The sequence below is a fragment of the Protopterus annectens genome, chromosome 7.part1 (assembly GCF_019279795.1).
Source record: "Protopterus annectens isolate FY-2018-M chromosome 7.part1, PAN1.0, whole genome shotgun sequence".
NCBI classification, from domain to species: domain Eukaryota; kingdom Metazoa; phylum Chordata; order Ceratodontiformes; family Protopteridae; genus Protopterus; species Protopterus annectens.
Window position 1 is genome coordinate 343102494 of NC_056740.1, and position 24211 is coordinate 343126704.

A 24211-nucleotide genomic window follows, 5' to 3' on the forward strand; every position below is an offset into this window, starting at 1 on the left:
GTCCCTATTTTCCTCATCTTTTCACTTCTCTTTTTTTTTCTTTATCATTTTTTTTATTCTGTCTGTAAAAGTCTTTCAAGTTTGACTTGCTACTTCTTTCAAGAATAGTCCTTGTACTGAACTTCTTAGAAACAGAGCAGTCTGCTGTCAAATGATCTACACCCAGGCCCACAATGCACTATTTGTGTACACCATGAAGCAGACTGTGTGGCCACAATGAGTGCATTTTGGAAAGTTGGAGGCCTTATCATTGGCCATATCAAGCTAAGTTGGTACATTTAGGCAAACTGAAAGGCATAAGTAACAGTGCTACCAAGCCCTAACGCTATCCAACTCTCTAAGAAATCCTTCAAAAGAGCTGGTAAGCTGTAAATCAACAATAATGGGGTAACTACTGCCAAGCCAGTAAAATGAGTGATGGGAAAATACTCAGTTAGACAGTGCAGACACACGGCATCATAACAACAAAAAACATTATCCTCTTTTTTTTTTTTTTTTTTTTTTTTTTTTTAAGTATAAGATGGAGAAGGAAGACATCAGAGAAAGTAAGCAGAAAAGAGAAAGATAACAGCCTTAGGCAGAAATGAGGAGAGTGAAAAATATAAAAAATATTTTAAGGAAGAAAATAGCTAAAAAGTATAAAAACTACAGGAACAGTTATGATTCTACAAATTATGAAGAAAAGTACAGTTGTGTACAATTACCATAAATGTAGATGTTCGAGTGCATTCACTGTTGCAGTCATCACACTTGGGTTATCTACCTGCAGGTAGCCCTCAGTCGACAAAAATAACAGACTTAGTATTTCTGCATCAGATGCTGTTGCTTCTTCCATGACATCAGGTCGTCAGGGGTATAAAAAAAGCCAGCCGACGCCATTACATCAGTTTTTCTTGCCCCAAATGTCAGGAGCCCCCAAATAATGAGCTAGTATATGATGGGAAAACACCAGCAGTAAAAAATAAATACCAATACCATTAGGAATAGCCATAGAAAGGAGAGATAGAGAAAACCAGGGGGGCTAGAGGGAGGGAAACCAGGACTGCAACAGTGAATACACTTGATCATCTACATTTATGGTAATTGAACACAACTGTACTATGTCCTTCATGTTTCACTGTTGCAGTCATCACACTTGGGTTGCTTCCTAAAGCTGAGGAAGGATGGAGGCAGTCAAGAAGAGTTAGGGCTGGCTAGTAGGCCTTGCAAGACTGCTGTAGCAAATCCTGCCCTCGATTTGGAAAAGATAGGTAAGTGGTAATGCTTGGTGAAGGTGTGTACAGAACACCAGGTTGCAGCTTCCAGAATGCTGTAGAGGAAGAAGTAGCCCTACTGGAATGAGTTCTGACCCCCTGAGCGGTTAGTTTTCCATGGTGCTTGTAGCAGAAATGGATGCAGTGTGCTATCCATTTGGAAATGGTTTGTTTTGAAATGGCTTTGCCCTCTGCCCCTGGTGAAAAACTGACTAGCAGCTGGTCACACTTTCTGAAAGGCTTAGCCCTATCAAGGTAGAATCTGAGCTGTCTGTGCACATCCAAAGCGTGCAGGATCCTTTCCCCTTTATTCTGAGGGTTAGCAAAGAAGGTTGGCAAATGGATGGACTGGTTTAGTGCCACACTGGACACCACATTAGGCATAAAGGAATGATTAGTCCTGAGGGAAACTCTGTCAGCATGGAAAATAATAATAAGTTATGTACCTACCATAACGTTCCATGTTAGTTGTCTTCATCTCGCCTTCTTTCTTGCTGGATGGGTTCGGAGCCGATCCTCGGCTCCGACTCGGCCTTTTTCTAAAGCTCGAGAGCTATTTACCGTCTCGAGGCCTCCCCTTATCCCACAATGCTAGGCGTCAGATATCCAGATCTCGTTTGGAAAGCTAACACCATGGAAAAAACACACTAGTTCCCACCAAAGGTTTACCTACAGTGCTACAAACAGAGGAGGACGTAACCTAAAAACAAGGTCAGCTGTAGGAAGAAGGCCTCAAAAGGGATTCTTCTCGGTCCTAACCAGGCTAGGGGGATGGAGGGTGGGACGCAAGAAAGAAGGCGAGATGAAGACAACTAACATGGAACGTTATGGTAGGTACATAACTTCTTAATGTTAAGTTGTCTATCTCACCTTCATTCTTGCTGGATGGGACAGCATCCCTAGCACCTTAGCCCTGGGTGGCTCATCGAAACAGACTCGAGCACAGTGGAACCAAAATCAGCTCGACTCCTGGAGGCCATATCCAACTTGTAATGTGAAATGAAGGTATGAGGAGTGGCCCATGTTGCTGCAGCACAAATAGATTCCATTGGAAGTCTAGCCTGAAATGTTACCGACGTAGCCAATGCTCTGGTGCAATGAGCTTTTGGTTTTGAAGGAAGTTCTTTATGTCTCAGTTGGTAGATCAAGGTAATAATAGAGGGCCAGCCACCTGGACAAGGTTACCTTAGAAACTGGCAGGCCCTGCTTCCCCTCAGCATAGGATAGGAAGAGTTGATCTGATTTTCTTGACTGTTTGGTCCTATCCAAATAAAAACGTAACTGCCTGTGAATGTCCAAATAGTGTAACTTTCGTTCAGCTCTGTTTGAATAATTAGGAAAAAAGACAGGAAGATCAATAGCCTGATTGAGATTTGTCTCTGAGGGTATTTTGGGCAAAATGGAAGGATTAGTCCTGAGTGAAACTCTATCTTTGTGAAAAATAAGATATGGAGGACAAACACAAAGGGCTTGAAGTTCCGATATTCTTCTGGCCGAGGTGATGGCTACTAAGAAGAGAGTCCTCCAGGAGAGTAACTTTAAGGAACAAGAAGCTGCAGGTTCAAAAGGAGGGAGAATCAATGAAGTTAATATCAAGTTCAAATCCCACGGAGGGGGGGATCTTTAACTGGGGGTCTAAGTAAAATAGTCCCTTTAAGAAAGGCCTTACAAAGTTTGTGGGACATGATACTGGACTCTGACAGGCTAACGTGAAAATTTGCGATAGCAGCCAATTGGACCCTAATGGTGGCAGCTGAGGAACCTGTTTGAAAAAGTTCTGCCAAAAAATCTAAAATATTATGGACAGGGGCTGTAAAGGGGTCTATCTTTCTAGTCTCTGTCCAGAAAGAAAAACGTTTCCACTTACTAGCATAAGTCTTTCTAGTAGAAGGTTTGTGCAAAGAAAGTATGATTTTGCGCACTGGCTGAGAAATATGTGGAAGCCTGGCTAAGGTTGGAAGTGGGGCAACCAAGCTGTGAGGTTGAGAGAGTGAAGGGATTGGTGCAGCCCGCCCGACTGATGGATCAAGAGGTCTGGCACTGGGTCCAGATTCCAGGGCTGCTCCAGCAGGTGACGATGCAGGAATGGGAACCAAATTTGTCGAGGTCAGTAAGGAGCAATGAGGATCATCCTGGATCCCAAAGCGGTCGCTTTCTGAATCAGTTTTGGAATTAAGGGAAAAGGAGGGGAATGCATAGAGCAGACCCCGGGGCCAATCATGAACTAGAGCGTCTCTGGGGTAAAGGCCTGGGAGGGGGAAGAGAGTGAAGAAGTTGCTGCACTTGCTGTTGAGAGGGGTTGCAAAAAGGTCACAGCAAGGTTGACCCCATATGTGGAAACTTTTGTCCTCTACTAACTGATTGAGAGACCACTCGTGAGGCATAAGGATTGCTCTGCTTAGCCTGTCCGATATGACGTTGGACTTCCTGAGAATGTGCGTTGCTATCAGAAACCGTTGAGAGGAGATCGCCCACTGCCAAAGTCTGAGTGCTTCTCGACATAAGGGATAGGACCTGGTTCCACCCTGCTTGTTGATGTACCACACTACCGACATATTGTCCGTGTGAACTGCAATAGTCTCGGTAGGTAGAGAGTCCTGAAGAGCTTGCAACACTAAAAGTACCGCTCTCATCTCCAAGACATTTATGCGCAGATGGTACTCTAGGGGTTGCCAAGTGCCCTGGACAGTCCTACCCTGAAAATGCCCCCCCCCCCGCCCGATCAGGGAGGCATCCGTTGTCACCATGGCAACCGGAGGAGGAAGTACAAATTATCTGCCCTGAAAAACTTGAGGGGATACCATCCACCAAGAAAGGTGGTCTTTGCATGATTGAGTAATTATTATGTTGTGAGACATCGGCAGCTGTTGAAAGGACCATTGGATAAAGAGCATCCACTGAAGAATTTGCATGTGAAAACGAGCCAGTAGAAGTAATGTGATAGCTGCTGCCATGAGACCCAAGGTTTTCAATACAAATCTGGCCTGAATTTTCTTGCATTGTAGCAACGTTTGAACATGTTGGTGAATGTCTAATACTCTTTCTAATGGAAGTTTTGCCGACAGTTCTTTTGTGTTTAATATGGCGCATATAAAGGTTATAGATTGACAAGGCGACAATGCAGACTTTTCGAAGTTTATAGAGATATCTAGCTCTGAGCAAGTTTGGATGGTATAATCCCTGGCTCGTATTAGTTGATGCCTTGTGGAAGCAGTTAGGAGCCAGTCGTCTAGATATGGAAACACCTGGAATCCTCTCCGTCTCAGGTGAGCCGTAACCACTGCCATGCATTTGGTGAACACCCTGGGGGCTGTGGTGAAACCAAAGGGCAGGGCTCTGAATTGATACAGCCGGAAGCGGAGAAACCTCCTGGAGCATCTGTTCATTCTGATATGGTAGTACGCGTTCTGAAGGTCTATGGAGCACATCCAAATGTCCGGACCCAAAAAGGGTAGAATGGACTGAAGCGTGACCATCAGGAACTTCGTTCTTTGAACAGATTTGTTTAATCTGCTGAGATCCAAAATGGGTCTCCAGTCCCCTGTCTTCTTTGGTACCAAAAAGAACTTGGAGTAAATCCCGGATCCTTGCTGGTCTGCTGGGACTGGCTGGATGGCTCTTTTTCTTAGCAGTTTTGAGATTTCTAGTACTGCTTGTTCCCTTAGACTGGGTGGAACATCTGGAAGGGATCTGTTTGTTTGATTGGGGGTGTGGACAAAGGGGATTCTGTAACCCTCGGATATGACAGCCTGTACCCATTTGTCTTGTGTGAGGAGTCACCAGGCTTCTGGGTACAGTGATAATCTTCCCCCGACTGCTTCCGAGAGTGGACAGTTGGGCAGCCCCTCAGGGGTGCTGAAAGGGTTTGTCGGAAAAAGTTTCCCTGCTACCCTGATTCTGCGGACCCCCTCTGCCCCTCGGGCGGTGTCTGTTGTTGTTCCCTCCTCTGCCCCTGGAGGGAAACTCTCCATGTGTGTCAGGCACGACTCCTTGGGGTTTGCAAAACCACATTTTCCCACCCTTCTGACCTTTGGGGTATGGTCTAGAATGAGTAGAAAAACGGACTCCCATGGCAGAGAGAGTCTTGCCTTCCTGCTCACACCTGGTAAGGGTATCCTTCACCTGTGGTCTGAACAAAGCCGAACCATCAAAGGGGGTATTGGTGAAGGATGCCTTAAAGGGGTCAGCAAAATTGCATAAACACATCCAGTCATGTCTTCTCAAAGCCACGCCTGTGCCTGCGGCCCTACTCGCCCCATCGGCTGCATAAGAAATGAGCCGCATGGAGGAGTTGACTATAGAATTAAAGGTCGCCAGCTGGGAGTTAATCTTTTCCTGAGACCCCACAGCAGATGGATCCTGAAGGGTATCACCCAGTTCCTTAAGGAGATCTCTCTGAAGGCGGGTGAAATGGCACAGATAGTTCAGCGACCGCATAGAAAAGGTCACTGAAGAGAACATCCGCTTGCTGTACCTATCCATCATCCTAGATTTTTTATTAGGTGGATGGACAGGCATTGAAGGGTCAGCCAACTCCTTCTTAGTGGCTGCTGCAACCACCATGGCATCAACAGGGACACCCTTAGTGAGAAGCTGTTTGTCGAATGGGGCTGTGATGAATTTTGTGGGCCTGCGGGGAGTTGGTTCCACTGTGTCAGGGGCCGTCCACGCCTTCCGAGCCACTACTTCCATGAGTGGGTCGAAAGGCGGAGACAACTAAGAGGTGGAAGGATGAGAACCAAACGCGTCCAGATACACCGACTCGTCCTCAGAAGGGTTTAGGGCAGTCCAGTTCCCCCTCTGCTTAAGGATCTCAAGGATGTCTGAAAAGGAGACATCCTCAGAGGGGGACCTTGGGGACCCTTCTGAATCCTCCAAGTCAGTGTCAGAGGTGACTGACTCGGGGGAGTCAACATGCTTCCTCTTACATTTTCTCTTCCGAGGGGGCTCCTCTGAATGATCAGGGGAGGCCTCGGAAGAGGAAGATGCACCCAATGGGGCTACCTGGAGCGCTTGTTCTCCATGCTTGGGGTCAGGAGGGTGGACAGAGACCGACACAGGCACCATGGGGGGGAGGTGCTGAAGGGGTCGATCGCGGAGCTGACCCAGGAGTCAGCACGCTCCTCATGAACTCAAAGGTGCCCCTATCAGGCAGAGAAGAGGGCCCCCGCTCCAAAGAGACGTGAACCCCTCCCGGCACCAAGAGGGACGGCTCCGAGGCCAATGTTGGGGCCGAGCTCACCTGCGCCGAGGCCCCGAGATGGAGAACGGGGTCGGACAAGGGTCCAATGCTACTCGCCCCCTCGGAGCCGACGAGCAGGTCTCGGCGCCCGGATCCCTCCAAGGACGGAACCAATGAAGAGATCGAGCCGACAAAGGAGCCGAAGGGTGGGGTATCGGCTCTGACGTTCTGACGATTTGAGCCCCAACAAGCTCCGGCTCCGAACACGGTAGAAGAGTCGGAGTAGGAATAGTTGAAGAAACAGGGATAGCCACAGTCTGCTGAGAAGGGCTAGTCAACATTTTGGCCAGTGCCTGTGACTTACGGAGCCTACTGACCACTCTCTCCAAGTCATGGTCAGATAACCTGGACGACCGAGAGGAATGGGACCTATGACTCCGCTCCGATTGTAGTAATGGGGACCTAGGAGCAGAGTGAACAGACTCTAAAGAGGGGGATCTCGAATGCTTCTGGCTCAGAGAAGGCTCCGATAGCAAAGTCGGGGCTGACTGAGGTCTCAAAGTGTTGGTTCCAGCCAGAACCGACAAGGAAGTAGAAGCTCCGCTCGGCGTCAGCTCCAAACAGGTAGCCGACGGTTTGGCGGGCTTTAAGGATTTCCCTGACAAAGGCTTAGTCGGGGATCCTTCAGGCTTTAACAAGCCTCTCAAAATAAGTTTATTCCTATGTTCCTGCAGGACTCTCGGACTGAAAGCATGACAGACTGAACAAGAGTCCTGCAGGTGTAGGGGGCCCAAACAATAAACACAAGAAGTGTGACCGTCTGTCAGAGACATCTTCTGACAGCATGAGTCACACTTCTTGAAACCTGAAACCTTGGTATCTTTGGACATGGTGGAAGAGATACCAAGGGAAGTTAAACTAGTGCTTAAACACTAAACACAGACACACATGCACTAGAACAGACAATACAACCTCTACAACTATAGCAGTTATAATTAACCAAAAACTACAAAACTATATATACATATATACCCACACTATAAAGAGATAGGCCTAACCACTACCCCAAAGGGGGATGGGGAGGGGAAGGGAGGAAGGGAATAAAACTCTGTAATCAACAGAAAAAAGGGGATTATAAGTGGGTCTAAAGGGATTACAATTTAACAACTCTAATAGAAAAGAAAATCTAAAATAGCAACAACAACCCTGACTATGAAAAGTTATAAAAAGAATTATACGACCTGGAGCCGGTAAAAACGCAACCTCGTAGCTGAAGCGGCAAACGAGATCTGGGTATCTGATGCCTAGCATTGTGGGTAAGGGGAGGCCTCAAGCCGGTAAATAGCTCTCGAGCTTTAAAAAAAGGCTGAGTCAGAGCCGAGGATCGGCTCCGAACCCATCCAGCAAGAATGAAGGCGAGATAGACAACTTAACATTAATGGATTCCACAGCCATCAGTGCCTGCAACTCAGACACTCTTCTACCTGAAGTGATGGCTAGAAGCAAGGCTGTTTTCCAAGAGAGGAATTTTAACTCTGCTGAAGCAGCAGGTTCAAATGGGGGAAGCATGAGCTTTTCCAGTACAAAGTTAAGGTCCCAAGCAGGGGTGGGTGCTCTCTTTGGGGGCCTTAAGTTGTTAGTCCCTCTCAGGAACTGTTTGATGACAGGGTGAGAAAATAGAAGTGGCTCAGTATTGTAATGAGCTGAAATGGCAGAGGCATGAATCTTAATGGAGGAGAAGGATAGGCATCTGTGGAGTAGCTCTGCTAGGTAATCCAGGATTAGAGGGAAGGAGGGCACTGCTGTGTCGTTTCCTTTAGACTGAATCTAAGAACAATATCTTTTCCACTTTTTAGCTTAGGATTTCCTAGTACTAGGCCTTCTGGCTTCAAGAATGACATCCAGCACCTGTTTGCTTAGGAATGGCAGTGCAGTATTCAAGGAATAAGCCAGGCTGCAAGATTTACGGTTTGCAATTGTGGATGCAAAATCTGTTCCTCCTGCTGTGACAGTAGGGTAGGCATCTGGTGTACGTGCCAGGGTGGCACCATTGTCAGGCTGCGCATGAATGGGTACCAGTGCTAACATGGCCAGTCCAGGGAAATCAGAATTGTTCTTGGCCTGCCTTGTTTTATCTTAAGTAGTACTCTTGAGAGAAGGGGCAGAGGGGGAAAGGCATATATTGAGAGGTTTTCCCAATGAAAGGATAGGGCATCCACCTTCCAAGCCCTGCTATGAGGGTTCCTTGTGCAGAATTTGCTTAACTGGTGGTTGCCGGGGGAGGTAAAGAGATCCCCCTCTGGTGTCCCCCCACCTTTGGATCAGAAGGTTGAAGGTGCTGGGCTCCACTTTCCACTCGTGTGGGTCTAGGAGTTTTCTGCTTAAGTCGTCTGCAGTGAATTTTATTTGCCTGGCAGGAATTGAGCTTGTAGACTGACTTGTTTGTCCAAAGCTGTGTTCCACAGGACCATGGCTAACCTGAAGAGTGGGTAGGAATGGGCCCCCCCCTGCTTGTTTATGTACCACATAACGGTGGTGTTGTCTGTTTTTATCAACAGATGTCCTGGAAGGATTAGGTATCTGAAAGCTGTCAAAGCATTCTGTACAGCTAGCATCTCTTTTTTGATTGATGTGCAGGAGAATTTGCCTTGGGCACCAGTGGCCTTGAATGCATTTGCCAGCCATGTGAGCCCCCCATGCATAGTCTGATGCATCTGTGGTCAGGGTTTGGGCAGCATGGGTTGAGTAAAATGCAGTCCCTTGTTGTGGTTGCATGCTTCTGTCCACCAAAGAAACTCTGCCCTTAGACAAGGGATGATAGGAATGACTGTTTCCAGGTCCTGAGAATGCTGGCACCAAAGACTTTATAAGTACCATTGAAGTTTCCTCATATGCAGTCTTGCATATGGAATTAGCAGAATACATGAGGCCATGAACCCTAGGGCTTGTAGAATGTTTCTTGCAGATAGCTGGGTTCTGGTGGCTATTGTTTGAAGTAGTCTGTCAGATAGACCTGTTTTTCTGAAGTGAGAAATGCCATCTGGGAAGTTGTGTCCAAGCTTGCTCCCAGGAATACAATCTTTTGGCTGGGTACCAGCCGTGATTTCTTTTCATTGGTGGTATACCCCAATGAAGTGAGAAGGCTTTTTACAAATGCTAGGTGCTGAAGCAGCAATTCTTGACTGAATCGGTCTGTCGTCCAAGTACAGGTACATTTGGATATTTCTCTACCTGCAGTATGCAATGGTTGGAGCCAGGCATTTTGTGAATACCCTGGGTGCAGTAGATAAGCCAAAGGAAAGTGCAGAGAACTGATAATGCATAGATCCTGCCCTGAAAAGTAGATATTTCCTGCATGACTCCCTTATGGGGATGTGCAGATAAGCTTCTTTTAAGTCTAGGGTGACTAACCAGGCATCCTTGGCTAGCACAGGGAGAAGCTGTTGCACGGTAAGCATCTTGAATTTTGGGACCACCAGCAAAGTGTTGAGAATTGAAAGATCCAGGATTGGGCACCAAGAGCCCTATTTCCTGGGTACTAGGAATAGTCTGGAGTAGAAACCCTGACCCCTTTGTTCTACTGGAACATGCTGAATAGCTCTGATATTGAGCAGTTAAAATACTTGGTTTTGAGCCTCTGCCCACTGGTTTGGAGGAAGGTCTGGAAACCTGCTTGGGGTTGGCAGTGAATGGAAATAAAATTTGTACCCCTGGAATACAATGTTGAGGACCCATCGGTCCTGAGTGATGGACATCTAGTTTTCTGCATGAAGGGCAAGTTTTCCTCCTACGGGCACAAGCAATTGGACAGGGCTGGTAAGTAGAGTTGAGAAGTCATTGTGAACTTTTTCCATAGGAAGGTGGCTTACCACTCCCTGTTTTAGGGGTGGGGGCAACTCCATTGCTTAGATCTCTGCATACCCTGAGACTGTAGCCTGGGTAGTCTGTTTCCCCTGGATCTTGTTTGGGAAGGCCTGGAGGGGGCTGGAAAGGCCCAGTGTTTTGAAGGGCAATGCCTACTGAATCTAGGTGGTTGCACTTGTACGAATTCTTTATTAACAGTTTGCATAGATTTAACTTTTTCTTCCATCTTTTAAGAACTTCTTCTGCTTTGGTGCCAAACAAACAGTCCTTATTTAAAGGAGCGTCTAGTAATTTGGATTTGACATGATCTGGCAAGGTCTGATACTTCAGCCAAGCATGTCTTCTCAGTACAGAGCCAGTGAATGCAGCCCTGCAAGATGCTTCTAGGGTATCAAAACCACACTGTAAAGAATGCTTGCTAACTTGGTTTGCAGAATGCATAAGCTCTTGCAAATCTTTATTTTCTGCACAATCTGGAAATATTACCATTTTTTTGGTTAATAAGTTTCATATGTTGCTGGTACTACAGCATGTGAAACTGGCAATTCAATGCCCTGATAGCAAGAGTTGCAAAGGTATATACCTTCTTACCCCATCTGTCTAAAGCTCTAGAATCCCTATCTGAAGGTGTAGGATTTTTGGCTGTAGTAACCTTAATACCTTCAGGTCCCTGGGAAATGATCTCTGGATCAGCAGTAGGATTCTTGAAAAGAAACTTGTGTGAATCAGGCACTCTGTAGTACCTGTCAGGTTTTCTAGGGGCCAGAGGTAAGGTGTCTTGAGTAAGATTGGATTCCATGAAAACATCATCCACAACATCCAGGACAGTGGGGTATAGCTAAAGGCCTGTGCTGAGGCAACTCTAAAAATTCTCTGAGTCTCTTTTTGGACTGAGGATAGTCTTGGCATTCCCAATGAAAATGCTCTCAAAGTATGCAAGGTTTCACCAAAAGAAAAATCCTCTGGAGGGGAGGCAGATGGAATGGATTCCTCTGCATCTGAATCCTCATAGGCAGATAAGGGCATGTCCTGATAATCAGGAAGGTCAGAGTCATCGGACTCCTGGTCTGTAGAATCTGAAGACAACTGAATTCTTTGTCTCTTAGCAGGGGAAGGCTGGCTTCCCCTAATTAGTGTAATAAGGTCTTCAGCCATTCTAAGCATTTGTTTTTGTGGCATGGGTGCCTGAGCATGCGCTTTGGTTGTTGGTTTTCTAGGCGTAGTGTGTACTCTGGGCCTAAGGCACTCGGTTTTGTTTTGTTTTGTGTCTTTCGGCTTTTCCCGGGTTAGGGGTCACCACAGCGGAACTCCGGTCCGCTAATGATTGGCAGTTGATTTTTACGTACCGACTTGCCAGGCCTGACGCACAACCTTCAACGAAGGTATGCCCTTTCACACATGTGTCCATGCAGAAGATGCTCTAGCTGAGAATTGACCTGGACAGAGTCTTACTGTGAGGCGACAACGCTACTACAGCACCACCACCAAGTCATCGGTTTAGTTCGAAAAACAGTAGGACGAAAAACACACTCAGAAGCCGGTGCCTGTACAGTGGCTCCGGACCCATCCAAGGTAGAGACATCCACTGGTTCCATAGTCAAAGAAGCATCTCACGGCATACAGGACTCCAAATAGGTCTCACCAGAGGCCTGCGAATCCACAGAAGCAGGCATCAGGGGCTGCAAAGGCACCTCACTGAGTACTGGTGGGACTGGCGAGTAGCTTAACGGAAGCATTGTTGGCAGTTTTGGACCTATGCGGTCTGTCTCTGTCTTTATCTTTATGTTTTTTTGGAAGATCGGTAGTTGGAAGGCTTACCAAAGCCATTTTGGAATACTGAGATTGAGAGTGAAAGAATTTAGCGACAAAGATAGCCCGATGAATGGTTCGGGCGTTAAACAAGGCACAAAACTGACAGCGATGGACGTCGTGGTCTGGGACTAAACAGGTGACGCAATAAGAATGAAAATCTCTGTAAGGTATTTGCTTTCCACAGGGAAGACAATTGTTAACTTTTTCTGATATCGGTTAGAGCAAGAAGAAAGGATCCCCAATGGGGTAATTAGCTTTAGAAGACTTCAGGATCATCAACTCGAAAACGAAAATTTCAGGTAGCGGCCGACCGGCACTTGCAAACTGCATCTGCTTCAAGCTCCTCCTTGGCAAGAAAGACTGATGTAATGGCGTCAGCTGCCTGTTTTTATACCCCTGATGACCTGACGTCATGGAAGAAGGGACAGCATCCGACGCAGAAATACTAAGACTCAGGTATTCAGGACGACTGAGGGCTACCTGCAGGCAATTAACAGAAGTGTGATAACTGCAACAGTGAAACACAAAGAACATCTAGGTATTTATTTTTGCAAGAGCAATAAAAAACACTTGTTTGCAGGTCCTTGTGTACACAGCAAAACTACAGCAAAGTATCCAAAAACAACAGGATGACACAAGATAGGCTCCAAGTTATAAAGCTTTAATCAGGCACAAGCGCTTTCACATCTGCTTCTTCAGGTGCATAAAAACAAGCTGAAACTAGTCAAACTTTTAAACATTGCTGAATGCATCACATGACAACAATACATCACATGTCTATATACACTCCATTACTATAAAATATTAAAGCTATATGGTAATCACAAAATAACTAAATATTCAAAGAAAATGATAAAAATATAATCATAAAATATTTCTTATATACTTTATGCACTATAAAAACATTATTAAAATACATATTCTTAAAAACAACTACTTTACCTAAGTAGAGGACTGGCTTTTAACTTTGGTCTCAGTGGTATTTGTTCATTGAGAACATGTCCCATGTCAGCTCTGAAAAAGACTATCCATCTAGCTTCCAGTTCCTCTGTTTTATTACATATACCCCCCCCCTTTTACTCACAAAACTCCTAGCAATGGCCATAAACTTAAATTTATGTTAGTTGTTAGTATTCACAACGTTTGGCCAGGGCATTACTTTTGCTTTGTTTTCCTATGTGACAAATGTGTTCTCTAGTCCTCTCCTTGAGTGTGCGGTCTGTTTTCCCAATATAAAATTTCTTGCATATTACACAGTGAGCGAGATGCACTGTGTACTGTGTATCACATGTAGCTTGTACTTTAAATTTATATAGCCAGTCCTGAGCTGGATGTACAAATTCATTGCTTATAGCTAAATACCCACAGTATGAACATTTGCCACAAGGCCTAGTCCCCATACCACACGTAGGTGTTTTCTCTTATCTGGGTGCACATAAGCGTCTCTTCAAGGACTTTTGATTTCTGAAAATAAATTTAGGTTCATTCTCTATCCAATTCGTGACCATCTTGTCAGTGGTCAATATCCCCCAGTGTTTACGTATAATGTCCATATAAGACCCGACATCACTAGAGAAGCTTAATGGCACCTTTAACTTAGGCTTATCACCACTGGTCTCTTTTTTCTTAGACCATCTATCTGAATAATAAGGTCTAACCTTAGTATGTCACAAACTAACTACTTCTTGTATTTGCTTCTGTGCATCTCTCTCCCCATAACCTCTGGCCAGTAAATCATTCCTTGTACTGTTTAATTGTTGATGGAAATTTGCATCCCTAACATTCAACCTAGATGCTCTAAAAACCTGATTCCTAATGCCATTATCAAACACATAGGTAAGGTGCATACTTCTTCTGCTTAAAAGATAGTTAACATAACATTCCTTTCTGTACAACCATGTATATATGCTCCCTTTTTCAATATTTACTTGAACATCCAAAATGTTTATTCTCTTATATGAGACAACATATGTAAACCATAGAAAGGTGCATTCAAGTACATAAGAAATTCCAAGAACTCCTCTTCTGTACCTGCCCATAAAATAAAAAGGTCATTTACAAATCTACAAAAGAACAAAACTTTGTTCTGATATGGGCCACTCAGTAAAAACTCATGTTCCCATACAACCATGACACCGTTGGAGTAGCTATTGGCACAGAATGTGCCCATACCTACGCCATTATGCGGTCAGTATAAATCTTTACCAAAAAGAAAAACATTATTTTCTAAGACAATGCTCAGTAAATTCCTCACTAGTATAATTTTACTTTCAGAGAAATCAGAATACATTTCCATAAACCTGGATAAACTTTCCAACCCAATCACATTGGGTATAACAGTAAAAAGAGAGACCACATCAAGTGTTACCATGAGAACACCTTAAATAGAGTTGTAATTATTGAAAGTGTATAAATCTCTCAAAAACTGTTCCGTGTCTCTTAACACATGCTCTCTACTATTTAAAAGTGGACTGAAACACTTTTCAATGAAACTGGATGCTGGTTCAGTACACCAGTATCTACCGAACCCTATAGGCCTCATAGGTGGGTCAATAGTGCTCTTGTGTACTTTAGGCAAACCTTGGATAATGAGTGTAGTAGGTGAGTTAACCATGAAATAATATAACAGACCCTAACAGGGGGCAGTTTCTCATAAAAAAAAAATAATAAATCTTCCTTCAGCATGTGAGACATAGTAGAATCATATTTATTTTTTGCTATAATGACTTTAGGCCCTCCCTTATTGGCAGTCCTGATTACCATTGTGTCATTCTTCTGTAAATCCAGTAAAGCTTCATGCTCTGATTTTGTTAGATTATAAGACTTTTGCCCCTTGTAATGTTTATGCCTTTTAAAATCATTCAATTTATGTACATCCTCTATGCACATTTTTCAAAAGCATTAACTAATGGGTTAACTGCAGGTATAAATGTGCTAGGTTTTTTTTACAAACATAACTACCTTGCATTTGTGTAGTCTCTGTGCCATTAAACTGCAGTTTTAACATCAAATTATGTGTAAACATCTTTATTTCAAATATAACATCTGCAAAATCAGACCTACCAGTGGGTATGAAACACAGTCCTTTTTGTAACAAATTAAAGTCATCTTGAGACAGAACATGACTGGATAGATTCCATATCAAGTCTTTCTTTGGTTGTAAAAAGTTTTCTTTATATTGTATGGGCTCTAGTGCAACCCATCATACTTCCTCTTGTTCCTGCTACGACCTCTGCTCTCTTGTTTCAAGGCAGGTAGCTTTTGTTCTCTTATAGGTAGCGGGAAATTCAAAGGCTGCACACCTCTGTTCTCTAAAAAATCATTGTTGGCAGAATGGACCATGCCTTGCTTTTCAGTAGAATTAAATTCTGTTGTTCTTTCGGCTGCATTATGAACTTGTGCTACACTTGCACTGTCTTTCTCCTAGCCCCTGGTTCCTTCACTACAGGGTCTTGTGTGTATGCAGCATCACACACCGATGCCTCGCTCACTCGAGAAACAACATTCTGGTTAGTTGCTAAAGGCAAGGAGACAGAATTAAACAAGACACCATTCTCCCTGCCTTGTATTGTACTGTTCACAGTCTCTTGTGTTCTCGGCCAAGTGAACACATGGCCAAGATGAAAATCAGTACTGTCTCTCTCCAATTTACTTAGTTTTGTTTTCAAACGTTTCCTTTCATAAACAGCTACTGAATCAAACACCTCAAGCATGTGTCTATCCACCATGGCAGCACCAAATTGATTCAGTAGTTTATATATAAGGTGTTAATGGTAGAGCTTATGGTTTTCACCTCATTATTTGCAGCAGTTATAAGCAGTCTCAAATAGCCCAGACAAGTATTTATATTAAGTTTCTGTCATTCACCTAGAAACATGGAATAATTTGGTAAATATAAAGGCATTTTCAAAATGCATAGCCCATGTGGTATAATGCCTTCTTTAACACAAATTTCAAGATGAAAAGATTGATACTGATTACACTTCAATTTGAATAATTCCTTTTCTAAGTTGAGTAAATGACTCGTGAACAGAATAACATCCACAGTATGGTCTTCACCTCTTACATCCTCAGGAACAGCAGAGAACAACGGATTAGTTTTCTTAATAAAATTGTTCACAAAAGTATCTACCTTGGTCTTCAAAGCAGTGTGCTCTGAAGGAGGAGTGTGGTCCAGTTCAATTATCTCATCATTGTCAGCTATCTCCATGCAACTCTGAGTGATACAAAGAATAATAAAAAACAGCAAGAACAATAAAAAACACTCGTTTGCAGGTCCTTGTGTCCACAGCAAAACTACAGCAAAGTATCCAAAAATAACAAGAGGACATAAGTTAGGCTCCAGGTTATAAAGCTTTATTCAGGCACAAGCACTTTCACATCTGCTTTTTCAGGTGCATAAAAACAAACTGAAACTAGTCATACTTTTAAACATTGCTGAATGCATCATGTGACAACAATACAATACATGTCTATATACACTCCATTACTATAAAATATTAAAGCTATATGGTAACCACAAAATAACTAAACATTCAAAGAAAATGATAAAAATATAATCATAAAATATTTCTTACATACTTTGTGCACTATAAAAACATCATATTCTTAAAAACAACTACTTTACCCACGCATAGGTCTGGCCTTTAACTTTGGTCTCAGTGGTATTTGTTCACTGAGACCATGTCCCATGTCAGCTCTGAATAAGACTATCCATCTAGCTTCCAGTTCCTTTGTTTTATTACATATACCCCCCTTTACTCACAAAACTCCTAGCAATGCCCATAAACTTAAATTTATGTTGGTTGTTAGAATTCACAACATGTTTGGCCAGGGCCTATGGGTGGTATGGGGACTAAGCCTTGTGGAAAATGTTCATACTGTGGGTATATAGATATAAGCAATGAATTTTTACATCCAGATCAGGACAGGCTATATAAATTTAAAGTACAAGCTACATGTGATACACAGCACATAGTTCATCTCACTCACTGTGTAATATGCAAGAAATTTTATATTGGGAAAACAGACCGCACACTCAAGGAGAGGATTAGAGAACACATTTATCACATAGGCAAACAAAGCAAAAGTAATGCCCTGGCCAAACATGTTGTGAATACTAACAACCAACATAAATTTAAGTTTATGGCCATTGCTAGGTGTTTTGTGAGTAAAAGGGGGGACAAATGTAATAATTCAGAGGAACTGGAAGGTAGATGGATAGTCTTATTCAGAGTTGACAAGGTCTCAATGAACAAATACCACTGAAACCAAAGTTAAAGGCCAGACCTCTACATACGTAAAGTAGTTGTTTTTAAGAATATATATTTTATTAATGTTTTTATAGTGCACAAAGTATATAAGAAATATTTTATGATTATATTTTTATCATTTTCTTTGAATATTTAGTTATTTTGTGGTTACCATATAGCTTTAATATTTTATAGTAATGGAGTGTATATAGACTTGGGCGGCCATGGTGGTGCAGCGGTTAGCATTGCCGCCTCACAGCAAGAGGTTCTCTGGTTCGATCCTTGGCTGGGGTGCCTTCTGTGCGGAGTCTGCATGTCCTCCCTGTGGTCGCGTGGGTTTCCTCCGGGTGCTCCAGTTTTCTCCCACATCCCAAAGACATGCTGTAGGTGGATTGGACACTCTAAATTGGCCCTAGGTGTGAGTGCGTGCATGTGTGTGCCTTCTGTGGAAGGTTGGGCGCTGGGCTGGCAACTCAACACCGTAAAACTCCACTGCCAATCATGAGTGGACAGGTGATCAGCTGTGGCGACCCCTAACCGGGAAAAGCTGAAAGAAGAAGGGAGTGTATACAGACATGTAATGTATTGTTGTCATGTGATGTATTCAGCAATGTTTGAAAGTATTATCCAATGTACTTTTGTTTGTTTTTTATGCACCTGAAGAAGCAGATGTGAAAGTGCTTCTGCCTGATTAAACCTTTATAACCTGGAGCCTATCTTGTGTCCTCCTGTTGTTTTAGATATTTATTTTCCCAAACAGCACGAATTTGACTTGTTTCACTAACTCTAAAGCATGAGCAAAGAGGATCTGATGCAATGCTGTATGGACATAGGAAAGGCAGAGATGTATTATGGAAATAAGGAGAGAAGCTCGAGCTACTGAAAAATTCATAGATGCTGGTAGAAGGAATCTTGTGGCTGCCACTGCAAGTGTTGCATTGTGAGGACTGGCTGATGTAAGATCACTGTAATAAAATACATTTGAAATGCAATTCTGCCTAGGAGAAAAGAAAGTTTTCCCAATGGTATTCAGAAATAAACTCTGATCTTAAATACCTTTATTAAATCACAAGACAAGGGAACACATACATTAATAGAAAATATGCCAAACTTTATTAACATTTTCATGTTCATGCATTATACTTTACATGTGTTTTCTTTCCTTCTAACAGCTGTTCATTCCAACAATACATAAATTGCTCAATTCCTGCCTTCCTTTAAACCTCAGTCCTACTCCTAAACATTACTCGTATTTTTCCCACAAATTCCATTTACCTCTATGTAATTTGCTCCTTCCCTTTCTAAAGACCCAACCTCTAGTTATTATATTTCCTTTACAATATTCAATTCTTCAGTTACAATTGGTTGAGATTCTGATTTTCTAGTAATTGTATTTTTGGCAGCTAATAGCATTAAACTTAGTAAGGCCTTATTATGTATAGGCAATTCAGATCCGGCCGGTGTCCCAGCTCAAAAGAATAATTCCTACATCACAGCCATTTGCTCCCAAAATATTTCTGGCAGACTTCTCTGTCAGGAATTTTTAAAATCTGAAAGCTCATTGCAGTCCCAAAAAACATGTTCACAGTTACCTCTTTCTTTTCCACAACATCTCCAGCATTTGCTATCTACCTGAGGAAAATACTCTGTCTGCTTTTGGTATAAAAATGCATATGTAAACACTTCCAGGCAGTAATTGTAAATCTGGACTTTGTTGCAAACTTGGGAGTCATACAAATGTCCTCCTATTGTAATTTTATAAAATGGCTTCACAGTCTCTTGTCCCAATCTTTTCTAACTTCCTCTGATTCTTATATTTGTCATGTAATATTTTATATGTCCTACCAATTATCGCCTTTTTAAGAACAGCTTCTATTTTGGACTTGAAAAAAGTATGCCAAAGTTGTTCTTTCATTTTGTACTTCCTTATCATTTTCTCTTTGCCTATACACTGATATCAATACCTGGTAGGGAAGGCAGTCCAAAGTTCTGCTAGGCCTCATCCCACTCTCTTACCTTTCCCTTTCAAGTTATTTGTTCCCAGTGCACCTTGGTTACTTTATCAATTTTCTTCAGTAAATTCCATTCCTCTCTTCTTATTTTCTATACCCCTACCTGCACTCATCCCTATTAGCAAAATCTCCTTACTCCACTCCCACAGCCTAAGTTCTTATAATACTTTCTGCAGCTTTATGAATATAATATAATATACTGTAGTGTATGGTTGTTGTTATTCTCCTTAAGGATGTGCATCCAAAATCCACTTCTCTCATTATTTCTCAAACTTCCCCCATTTTTTCATCATCCCTTGCAACTTTGATTTATAACATTCAATTTGCATTATGCAAATGACCTTTAACTGTGCAGCTCTAAAGTACACATTAAAATCAGGTAATCCTAAACCAGCTTAAATCAACTTATCCCACTTAACTTCTGCCCTCTTCTCCTCATATAAATTCCTACAATTCTTTATTAATTATCATCCACAACTTCTCTGCTTGATAAAAATATGCCTGACCTGTATATAAATCTAAAGGGACTAAAACATTTTCACTGCTTTTATCTTACCATACATTTCTATAATCAAGAGCTTCCAGTTTCTCACTTTTTGCGTTAACATTTATTTAGTGTCTTCCCACAAATTCTTAGCTGCCGTAACAGAAGCCTTTTTAATTCATACACCTAAATACTTGATCTTACCATGCCTCTATAAATATGAGTATACCTGACCCAATTCAAGTGTGGGTGCATAGTTTACTGCTACAGCCTTGTTTTTATCTTCATTAATTTTAAAGCCCCTAAAGACTTGAAACTCTCTCAAAATATTCCAGAGGACCCAAATCTTCTTTTCTGGATTTATCAAGTACAAAATAATATCATCTTCAAATAAAGCTAACTTTTTTGATTACCTTACCAGTTATATCCCCAAATTTGTGAGCCCCTTATTTATTACTAGTGATTGTAAATAAAAAGCAAATAGTAAAGTGGGATCTCCACAGACACACACACACACACACACACACACACACACACACACACACACCTTAATGCTTGCCTCTAACCCCTCATATATCCTCCTAATCAATCCTATTATTCTGTCAGGAAATGCAATTTCCCTACTCATAAAACCCAAGCTAACTCTACTGAATGCTTTCTCTGTATCATGAGCCACTAAATTAACAATATTTTCTTATAGTCTAATTTCCTATGGATCATCATTGTTCTAATAATGTAGTCTAATGTTTGCCTCCCCTCCACAAATCACAATGATCCATATCTATCAATTTTGGCAACACTTTTATTAATCTCTTGGCTATTACAGACATAAATAATTTTAGTCATGGTTTAAAATTAAAATGAGCCTATATGAAGTTGGGTCTGAAAGGTCTTAACCTTGGCAACTTAATCTCCTAACCTCTGCGACATACAAACTCATTCCCTCTGCTACCCCACCTACCTTATCCATTCCCTGCTATGGTTCTAATACCTACTTCTTGAGTTATTAGCTCTTCAATTGCAGCTCCTACTATTCTACAACTTCTACCATCTTCACTGCTAAAATTTCCTTCTATACTTGTATATACTGTGTCTATTATGTTGTCTGGATCCCATTTAGCTCACCTATAATACATCCAACCTTTTTTTAAACCTTCTTATAAATGTGTGTATATTTTTGCATCTATTTTATATTATGTTATGTCACTACACTGCATAATGAAGTTAAACTTAGTTATTTTACTGTTGTTACTATGTATTTATCCTGGTCTAAGCACGCAAATGGTCAGATTTGATGAGTGCTCTACCCCAGTAAACAAAATTAATTAATTAATTAATTAATATAGCCACAACCATGTTAGAGCTATTGCTGAACATAAAGGTTGCCATGAGGTATACATTTCACAGTACTTTTATCAACTCCCACCATAGCTTACAGGCTCAGAAATTGTTACTTGTCAAGCCAAGAAGAAAGCACTTCCCTGATAATCATGTAAAGAAAGGGGCTAGAATTTAAATAGTAAAAAAGATTTATACCATTTTGCTCTATTCACGTACCTCCATAATTTCTTGTTTTTCATCAACTGCGAACAGGTTGGGAACTTCTCCAGTATTTAACACACTGTCAATGTCTTCTAGGAAAGCCTCCTCTTTAATCTGTGTGTCTGTTATCAGAAATACTGTCTTTTGTCCTTTCATCCCTGCACTTCGAAGCAGACGCTACAAAAGGAATTATGCGGTTAGTAATGATTAAATATAAACAAGTATCTGTGATAACATAATCTCCATTATGTAGTTTAAACAATTAACACCTACTCAAGAACAAAGTGCATTTGTGTGGGGAAAACAACATGAAAGAAGATGAAATACTTCAATCATGCCTTTTTGGTGAACTAACCTATGGCAATGACATCTGTACAGGCTGTCTTAATGACAGGATTCCCCAGGAATGAGGTCCTTGTTAGCTGCAATAATCACTCTGGCCACTAAATGATTGACAGCTTATTACCCATGACCCAAAACAAATGTCTTCATTGTTTTCCAAACCACAACTTCAGAATTATCCCTATATGGGACTTATTTAAGGCATCATGAGATAAAAGGTACACTTTGAACCATTTATGGAGTGCTATACCTGCTGAAAACAATGCAAATTCCCCCTGCCATTTACACCTCCTGGCAGTACACAGTGATGATGACACATTCAGAGTAATACCAGGAAAACAAATCATTGCCAGGCAGCAAAAGTAGACATCATACTGTGTTTTCTGAGAATAAAAGGCATCCAAAATTCCAATGAACATTATGTATGACAGCTATTTCTACTTCATATCTTTCTTCCTTACCAGGTAGGGCACTCCAAGACGTAATTAACCTCAACACTCAAACTACAGTCATATAACTATCATACAAAATGCTTCACAAAAACAAGATGAGCACACACAAAAAAAAAAAAAAAAAAAAAAAAAAACCATCTAAGCTCAGCTCAACACCCACATTACTGTCAGTTGACTATCATACAAAGTGCAGCATAAAACAAGGTAAACAGTGTAACAAAAGAGAAAATTAACAACTAACCAAATAAAAGAAGTGGCAAGGAAAAGCATGCAACACCAAAAAGACAGGAAGGAAGTAAATCATCTACTGCTGTGGTGAGGTCTTCACATATGTGCTATCATTTACCCTTCCCTCTGTTTTATTGGTGGTCTTGACCAATGGATCTAGTAGCATGCCATGCATCATGGTGACTAAAGGAGGGCTGTCTGTTAGCAAATCTTGAATAAAAGCAGAAGCACCCCCTCCCCATCTTGGACTGCCAGTCTAATTTGTAGTGTCTAGCAATCATGTGGCAGGATGAACAGGTTAAGGTTTCATAAATATTTCATGCTGAAATGCTCCTAGAGACAGCTGCTTCACTAGTAGCATGGACTTTGACATGTCTGGTTGTGGGTTTGTTGGATAGGTCATAAAATATCTAATGAAATTAGCTAACCATTTAGAAATTATTTTCATATTACCTGAAAAAAGTTGGTTGAATTTCTTAACATCCTTGGTTCTGCAGATGAAAGGCTAAAGCTGGATTCCAGAGTCTATGCAATGAAAAAATTCTCTCACCAGAATTTGAAACCAAAAAGAAAGGCTTAGGTATAAACCTACAATTAGTAGACAATGAAGCCTCATTGTTATGGATGACAATGCATGTCTAAGTGTATATTATGCTCCTCTAATAATAAATCACTACCTTTCACGCTAAAAAGAACTTCAACAGGACTAAAATGTTCAAATTTTCAATAAAAACAATTGAGAAAAAAGGGAGCTAAAAAGCAGGTTCAAAAATAAAATTTCAGTCCCATAAAGGTAATTAATTATTTTTAGGAGAGTTAAGATTAAGAAAACTTTACGTAAGGTAAGCTGTCAAGGTAGAACAGTATAAGCTAACAAAGAAATAACAGCTCTAGACTGAGTGATTGAAGTAATCTAAACTCCTAGGCAGGACTACCAGAGAAGGGGACATGTTATATGAATGATAGCAAATTCCAAATATATTCCTTTGGAAACACAAGATATTCAATTACCAAGTTCTCAGTGCTCATTCACAATAAACAAGAAACTGATGGGGATCACAACATCATCTTCCAAGCTGAAACATGACGACTGTGCAGGTTAGGATGAAGTACCTATTTCTGCTGCAGAAAGAGCTGATTACTTATGATAGTAAGGCAGACAAACACAACTGTTCCAGACAAAGGACAGACTAAGTCTGACTCAGTAAAAATGTGCTAGCATTATTAGGTGATGCAGAAGGAGTGGGTAAATCACCTTTAATATTACAGATTACAGATTATGTGGTTAACTTTAACCTAATGTGGAATAAATATAAATCTACACATCAGTATCTAAACTGTGAGGCACAGGAATGCAGATTACAAGAAGCTAGATGAAGTGAAAGAAATAGCACTGGGGAACAGAAAGCAAAAAATGGGGTAAAGAATCTATGGAAGAAAATGGAAAAGAGTATTTTCAAAGTAACAGAAAATGATTAAGAAATTAAGTAATGATAAATCAAGAATGAAGTAGATGTAGTTAGAAAAATATGCTAGCAGCAGTGAAGGAGAAAGGAAGAGTAAACAAGGGAGTAGGAAATATCATCAATACCAAAAAGCAAGAAAAGGAGCAACAACAGAATTTCAGAGAACAAATATAACAGTTGAAAGAGAGATGAAATCTATGTGTAAGAAAGAAGTAAGGATTCTTTAAATATATACCACAAAATTGAAGATAGAGCTGCTCACACTAGCAATGAATCAATATATAGCAGATGGCAGTGGATAGGCAGAAGACACTGATAAATT

At 41.6% G+C, this 24211-nt stretch overlaps 1 protein-coding gene across 1 annotated transcript in view; it reads right to left on the reverse strand.

Moving 5' to 3' along the window:
* The window catches only part of DNAH12 (dynein axonemal heavy chain 12), a 4520724-nt gene that overhangs the window by 1506621 nt on the left and 2989892 nt on the right, over positions 1 to 24211 (reverse strand). The window contains exon 41 of the mRNA XM_044078497.1: positions 21417 to 21578. Coding sequence (XP_043934432.1) covers positions 21417 to 21578 — 162 coding nt within the window. The remainder of the gene's footprint in view (positions 1 to 21416; positions 21579 to 24211) is intronic.